At 33.0% G+C, this 8501-nt stretch overlaps 1 protein-coding gene across 2 annotated transcripts in view; it reads right to left on the bottom strand.

Annotated features, from left to right (window-relative positions):
* Positions 1-233, bottom strand: part of LOC122627757 (gem-associated protein 5-like) — a 1952-nt gene extending 1719 nt beyond the window's left edge. For both annotated transcript variants that reach the window (XM_043809210.1, XM_043809209.1), the window contains exons 1-2: positions 187-233; positions 20-83 (exon numbers count right to left, since the gene is read on the bottom strand). In XM_043809210.1, the coding sequence (XP_043665145.1) occupies positions 20-83; positions 187-191 (69 nt within the window). In that variant the 5' untranslated portion in view covers positions 192-233. The remainder of the gene's footprint in view (positions 1-19; positions 84-186) is intronic.
* Positions 234-8501: the final 8268 nt, after the last annotated feature.

Raw genomic sequence — 8501 nt, forward strand, 5'->3', positions numbered from 1 at the left:
AAAGTAAGTATGACACTGCCTTGGTTGGATTTGATTCAAGTATCAATTGATTTGGATATGCTTCACACATTTCATGCCATGTCCTAAAATATAAAAGAATAAGAATAACTTTAATAAAAAAGAAATTTGACGAGTAAAATTAAAAATCAGTATTTATTCTTAATTTAATAAATAAACACAACTAACTTCATTGAAAGATTTAGCGAAAGTGAAATTAAAATATTATTAAGACGTTTCTCTTTGACACCAATTTCCTTTAATTTTCTTCAAGATCATTACACCATATATTAATCTCTATGACCCTACTATGATTTCCCTGAGCAGTAAGTATGGATTTGGAAAAGAACGATAACAGTTATTATCACATATTTTAATATTTTATGTCTATAATGTATATTCACTTTCATTATTAATAATCTCAGAAAGATTTGTATCTTGGATAGACAAAGAAGCTATGTCAAGCATCATTGATGTTCAGATATCAATTGATATCCCGAATTTAAACAACTTTTCTCATCTTTAATAAGATAAGACTTAATAGATTCAAAGATAGCTAACTTAACATCTTCGTTACTTTTCAGCATGTTGGAAAATATGGACATTTTTCTAGAGTTTACTTCCGTATCTCCTTTCCAATAGCCATCTTGATACCTCCATAATATGAAGTACGCTATAGTTATTTTATAACTTTATGTCGCTATAAGCTTTATGCAATGCTTGCCTTCAATCGTTGCAGATTCCGAAGTTTTATTTATTACTCCTGTAATTACTTTTGCATATAACATTATTATTTTCAACATTAACCTCCTTTCTTTTTGTGTTATTATCTTCGTTTTTTTTTTTATATCTCGTTCATTCCTCTTCGATTTGTTTTTTTTTTGCGCTCGACTTCTTTCCAAGACTGACTAAATTGACCTTCTCTTTGAATGTAAAGTTTGCTGATACTGTTATTATCGGATATAAGGGACTCCATATACGGCAATAAATATATCCACAAAGATTTCCCGACCTTGCTATCATATTCTTCTGTTTCGACGTTCCTTGCCTGATATAAAGCACAGAGCACTATATATTAATTATTATTCCCATCCAATCGAACGAATTATTAAAATTGATAGAAATATTTGTGGTGTACAGTCATAACCACAACAAGTATTCATTTAAATGTGGACTCCATGCTAAATTAACAATGTTCTTACTATGACCATTCGATGTTGCAACAACTTTGTTAACAGTTCTTGAAAATATTTTCTCCGTATCATTTATTTTATCATTTGATACCGTAAGTACATAAGCCTCATTTATTTTTTAAAGAAGGTTTGAAAGATCAAGTATGTTACTCTAGTTCTATTATAAGTAACAGTTATATAACTTCTAAGCGGAGAGAATGTTAAATCCGTTGCAGTACTATCGGGATACCGTGTTAAACAATGTACTCCTCTATTCATAACACTAATTGAATGATCAAATTCTTCAAGATCGCGATTATAACATGTTGATGAATTGTCCTAAAGCAAAATAAAGAAAGAAAAGTTCATAGCCATTGGAAGTTTATGAATTTTTTAATTTTCTTCTTTAGAAAAATTTAACCATTTTGAAGTCCTATTGCTAAAAGTTATAAATATGATTTCCATGATGCTTTAGTGCATTTCCTTCCCATTATGATTAATAGATCCGTCGAAAAAAAATAAGAATTAATATTACTGTAAGGAAACAAAATGCATCAGGATTAACTTTTTACCTTCATTTGGTTTATCCGAGTCCTCGCCTTCCCCTTGTAGAATACAAGGGATGGTCTTTAAATCATGAATATAGCATCCATTGGAATGTATGCAACATTTTTCTATATTGCCTGTATAGAGTTGGCAGTTTATTTCTATCAAATATGCTAATATGACCTTTTGCAATTCGATAAGCTATTATATTTTCTTCTATTGAATTCAGTACAATCGGAATATTATATTATTATTATAGTATTTTTACAGAAATTAACTATAACCATATAATACATTGTTTGAAAAAAAGGTTACATATCTCATATTGCCGTTTATTTATTGCAATATTATTGTAATGTTAAAATAAGTATTATGCGCTTCAAACAAATTCTAGATATGTATCTGCTATATATGAAGGACAAGTGGCTATATAATAAATAAATCCACCTTGAGTAGGTATATTAAACTCTACTTCATGATTGTTTTCTTTTACATTAAATCAAATAGTCTGGTGATAAACACCGGCTATCAATCTTACCTATCATGATGATGTTGGTGATTAATCAAAAGAATCCACATTAACTTCACGAATACAAAATTAAATAAATAACGTTACAATAACATTACCAAAGTGGAACGAATGTAGAATCCTTAGGTATTAGATATACGTATAATATATTCAATAAAAAATATATAACCAATAGAAAAATATACTCCTATGACAAACTAAAGGAAGTTTGTGTAAAAAAACCTGCATAATCGGAGAATGAGTGTACCAATTTAAACACAAGTTGTCAATTTTGCTCAACTGTCACCAAAGCTATCATGCTAATTTCTCTATATACATCCCATCGGACTGTTAACAACAATTGAACAAAATTACGATGCCGACGTCTTAAAAAGATAAAAGTAGAATTAATTAAACGTTCTCGTAAAGAGTACAGTAATAACACAGACGCCGAAAACAATCAACCCGCCGCGACACAGGCGCGAGCGTTCTTCCTATCCTACTCGTATTCGAATATGAACCGAACCGTTCGACGATACATCGGACCTGCGCCGATATATCAAAGAAGAGGAGAAGAAGAGAAAGAGGAAAAGAAAGCCGGAACATGCGCGCACGTGAAAACGACAGAACTCCGAAGAAAAGAAAGAAAAGAGTATCTGTAAAGTAGAACATCGGAAAAAGATGAGACTGAAAAGAAAATATGGACATAGAACAACGCTGCACCCAAACAAAACCAGAGTACGAATAATCCAGCTCGACTTTCCGGTACTGAAGGAAGGAGATCCGCGCAGAAGCCCACGCCTATGAGCTCCACTCATGGGACTCACTCGATCCAAACTATAATAATTAATTTTGAATAATTATTTCAATTATTGTATAGCAATTTTCGAAAAATATTGAAATATCCACCCGGTAGTACTTGCGTTATATAATTATATATATAATTTAATTATAGATTATAGATAATATTTAGACATAGATTTCCCTATATCGCAAGTACTACCGACCAAGGTCCCACCACTTGAAGATTACTGCATCTGGGGAGCCACGGGCTAACGGGGAGTCTACTCTAAAATTCGCGTTCGAGATGCCTTTTCGCTTCGGGAGCTTCAGGTTTTTTAGAAAATTGGAGATGGATGAGACCCTGCTTACGAAAAGCTCCACCGTCCACGCCGTCAGCTTCAGACATCTCGAGACACGACCGGTCGTATCTATATATCAAAAAACAAAACGAAATCCTCGTAGGTAGGACTTATAATCTTGCGACCGCGAACACTCACGCGCATGACGACCGGCACGCGTGTAAGTGTTTTTCCTAACTCCGTGTACGGAACCCTCCTTTCATATAATAAACATTATATGCAAAGAGATTCCATTAACTTCCGTGTAAAAATCTCACGAAACAAAAAAAAAAAAGAGTAAAAGAGTAAAAGAAGATGACAACAAGAAAAAGAAACAAAGATAAGAGGAACGAAAGAAAACAGAAGTAGGAGAAAAAAACAGAGGATATGCGTGCTACTGGGCCAAAGAAAGATAGAATTTAGAACTGCGGGTGAATATCTCATAGACCATTTCACATTATATACCTATGTGTTTCAATAAAGGTTTTTTTGATTTTATATAATATATTATAAAATTTATATAATAATTAGAACCATTCATATAACATTTAGAAGTATTTATATAATAAATAGAAGTAAGAAGTAAGACGTAAGAAGAAAAAGAGGAGAGAAAGAACTTTGTAAGATAATGAGACAGTAGCCCGCCCAAAGGCCCACACCCAAGGGCCCCTCTCAAGAGTCCCACCCGAGAAAAACTAGAGGAATTAACTTAGAATAATTGTCGAAACCATGATACAGAGTCCTTCGCTTTTCAATCATTCGCATTTACACACACACGCTACTTACGAAAAACAAAATTCTGAATTTAATTCAATTTAAATTTATAAGAGAAAATCAAAATGAAAAATTCCCGATTCTAATCCAAATGAATACTCCCTTCCCGAAATGCGCGTAAGGGAGAACATGTCTCATATCTCGGTGCGCTTGTTTCAATTCCATTATTTGACTACTTAAGAAGTTCTGCGATGGCTCCAAAATACTGGACCGCGATTTAGGTCGAAATTGAGGACGGATGATTTGTAGTTGGTTGAAAATGAGGTAGGTCGACACCGAAGTTGGTTGAGATCCTCTTCGGTGATGCACTGACTCTAATTCGCGGTAGTTACTTATTAACGAACGGTCACTAAATTTATTTCGCGAAACTCTACTATATATTATAAATACAATCTGTGCGACTGTTAAGAAAGCAAATAGCTTTACGTACAAACACCGACTCTAACGACTGCATTGCGCGCAGTCTATGCAAAAACGCTTATCGTTTAAATCGCGAAACGCGAACGAACAAACACTGCTTCTACCTCGTGAAATTTTTATTTTAACGGTAAAAACACTCGATTACTTCATTACTACGCGCACGATTGCAATAAAGTTCTGAAACAGAAAAATTGATATCACAGTTATAATAAGAAATTGTATAAATTATTCAAGGAATATCGCTCGAATGGCATCCTGCGAAAATTTTTATGTACACTGGATGAAGCAGACAACCAATTGTTGCAGTTTTTCCATACCTAGCTATTTCAATAAGCAGGAGGATATATATAGTTAATAAAAATTTAAATAAATATGAAGGTATATAATTAATAGAAACATATAATAATACAATCAATTTCACGATGATAAGTCCTCGCTCTGGATGATCGATCCCTAGATGATTTAACCTGCAAAAGAAAAATAGTAAAACAAAGGAAACATAAAAAAAAATAATAAACAAAATAAAAAAATAAACAAAGAAAAGAAAAGAAGAAAATAGAACTCTACGAGATACTGATGAGACAGTAACCCGCCAAAAGGCCCACACCCGAGGATCCCACCCGACACACAGTGAATACACACAGAAAAGAGCATACCCCCTTCTCCATTTCGTTCCAAAACAAAATATTCTGCACAGAATATAGAAAGAACCATTTCGTTACTACTTGCGGAAAACGCGTGCATGTGGAAATTGAATGTAGATTTGAACCAGGGACTGTGTCGAATATATAACTTTGCCGTCCTCCCTGGTGGGGAGAGCATCCACACTTCTGCATTTCGTACTAAAAACAAAGTATTCGCCATAGATGATTGAAAGAAATAGTTAGTGATGTACTTACGAGACCTCCTCGTTACTACGTCCGGAAACGCCTGCTGTTGGGCTGCGACGCGTGCATGTCGAAATTGAAAATGGATCAGAATCAGGGGCTGTCAGTCCGTCGAATATATAACTTTACTGTCCTCCCTGGTGGGGAAAGCATCCCCACTTCTGCATTTCGTCCTAAAACAAAGTATTTGGCATTGGATATTGAAGGAATTAGCGATGTACTTATAGAACCTCTTCGTTACTACTTACGGAAAACGCGTGCGTGTCGAAATTGAAAGTAGATCTGAACCAGGGGCCTCGGTCTGTCGAATATATAACTTTGCCGTCCTCCCTGGTGAAGAAAGCATCCACACTTCTGTATTTAGTTCTAAAACGAAATGAATCGTGTAGAATATCGTAAGAATGAGCGATACAATAATATACTTACATTAATTTCTCGTTATTACTTGCGGAGAACGCATCCTGTAAAAACTGCGATGTCAGAATACAATCGTCGGAATACAAAAGAAAACTTATTCGATTTTTGTTAGAGTTAATAAAAGGCGTGTATATTTCTATAGCAAGTAAACTTCAATCCCTATATGAAAATTTTTAAATTGTAAAATATGAAGTTATAGTTTGTTTAAGTTTCTCGTGCGTTACGGTTTTTGGAATGTTACGCGTATGTACTATTGTTTAATTAATTGTGAAATTATCGAAAATATGAACTTTCGCCTTTGAAAAGATAAATTTTCGACGTTCATTCGTTGGAATACGGAAGAAAATTAATTCAAAATTCTTATATAGCTATATAGCAAATGTTACCAAGCGTATGAAAAAGTATTGGTTTGTGCTTACCTTTGGATTGAAAGTACGAATTTTTCTAAGGAAATATGTACGCAGCGTATCATTTACACAGGTAAATAGTGTTCACAGTTTGGTGGCAATGTCTTCATTATTATACTCGATTCCATGCATTTGTGCGAATGTGTGCAGCATCTGTGTGACAGCAAACGAGAGTGAATATTTTTGTCCGCATATTTTGCGATGAAATACAAATATTTTTGCAAAAAATGATATTGGTCGATGTGCTAATGCTTTTTAGAATTTATACAGATCAGTAATATTCGAAAATCTAGACGAAATCCTTTTCTTTGTCCTACCTTATTCCGATGAATTTCTGCTTCGTTGCAGCTTCTTCTTCTTCTTCCAAAGCGATTAGAACTTCAGGCTACCAACGAGTATATAATACTCTCGAATAGAAATTATTTATTAATTAATATTTATAGATCAATCTATAGGCAAATATAATTAAATATCATTCTTTCCGAACATTCACAAGAGATATTGATCGTAGAAAAGATAAAATCTTTGATTATTCCATTTATTGATCAAATATCTTTTGACAGTAACTGAAGTAGAAGACAGAAGAAACAAACGTATATCATTACGCGGGTATTTACGTCTTTGGCGGGAATCTACGTATTCGACGAGCATTTTATATAATTTAATAGAAAGTAGTAAGACGTTTGACAACAATTTTCAATGATTTTTTGCGATCGAATATTATATTTTGTCCCATTCTCCAATAAAACGTTAAGAAAAATTAATATATTTATTAATGCGTAATATTTGTAAAAGGATGCAATATGTATGTACAACGCGAAGCTACACCTTCACGGTGTAGATGACGCCATTGCCGCTTCAGTTCGTACCAACCAAATACGTCACCACGTTACAAGTCATTAGGAGATTTTTTCCAACGTACATTTTATTACTATACACCGATCGATAGCTAAACCACCGATTTTTAAGAGGCCGCATTCTCAAATCGAAACATCGTTGCGTTTAAAAGATATTCGCGAAAATAAAATCGGTCTCGTTGATCCCCCGGGTAGCTATTGCGTCTACTTTTTTTTCAATTTTCCAGCTTAATTTTCTCAATATCGATACTTCTCCCGCTTTTTAACAATACTCTGATCAATAATTTTGCGTTTATAATCATGATAGATCGATATTTTATATTATATTCGATTTTCACAAACACACGTATATGGATATTTTTACAAATAATATATACACATACACTTTTTTAATCTTCTTCTTTTTTCACACACACACTTTTAATTTTATCCTGTATTAATATGAGATTTCACATTTTTCAGATTTTCAAGAATTTCACGAGATAAGACGGAGCATCGAATTAGAATCAGTGTTGGTATATCGTTCTTCGTCTTCCAGAATCAAGACATTCGTCGTTTGAAGGATCAACAGCTACTACCGCTAAGCGAACTTCTTTCTTTGTCTCCTGAGCACTGTGAAAAATGAAAAAACTCACATCTGTGAGAATGTGTAAGTACTAGGGCGTTTCGAAGATTTGATGCATGCATTATATACGTATATGGTGTATATGTGTGATACGATATTACGAATGGTTTGCTGCATTGTTCCGAGCTCGACAATCGTTTGCATCTGTGTTTTTTCTTGCTTTTTTTTTTGTCATTTGCTTTCGCGTGGAATACAGAAGAGAAGAAATAAATTGGGTTAGTAAGACAATTCAGCTCTTGTTATTCATTTAGGTTAGTACTGTCCAAAAATAATGCATCGCTTTTTAATTCTCGTCGTCTATATACATTTCAATGATCAATTCTCTATATATTTATTTATCATTTTTTCTTCGTTCCTTTCTTTTCGATTCTCGATTATGTACAATTATTATCGACAAATGATACATTAGTTCGATTATAAATTATGCAATTATTTGATATGTCTAAATAAAAATTTAAAGAAGTATTATTTTTTTCATGTGTTTATAAAATATATATGTACTCATATATACAGACATATACACGCATAAATACATCCATCGAATTATTTTGATTTAACAATTGCTCATTATTTCGCATGTAATGTATAAAGCATAGGGATAATCTTGTGATACAAATGCATATCTATTTAACGTTTTTATATCTTTAGAAAATATAATTTTTTCATTAAAAAATTATTACCTATGTTTAAATTGGTATTAATTGCATTTATTATCCATATCGTATTATCTACGTACTTATATCATATTTTTTATTATTTTTAATTAAAAA

This window comes from Vespula pensylvanica, chromosome 3, assembly GCF_014466175.1.
Source record: "Vespula pensylvanica isolate Volc-1 chromosome 3, ASM1446617v1, whole genome shotgun sequence".
NCBI classification, from domain to species: domain Eukaryota; kingdom Metazoa; phylum Arthropoda; class Insecta; order Hymenoptera; family Vespidae; genus Vespula; species Vespula pensylvanica.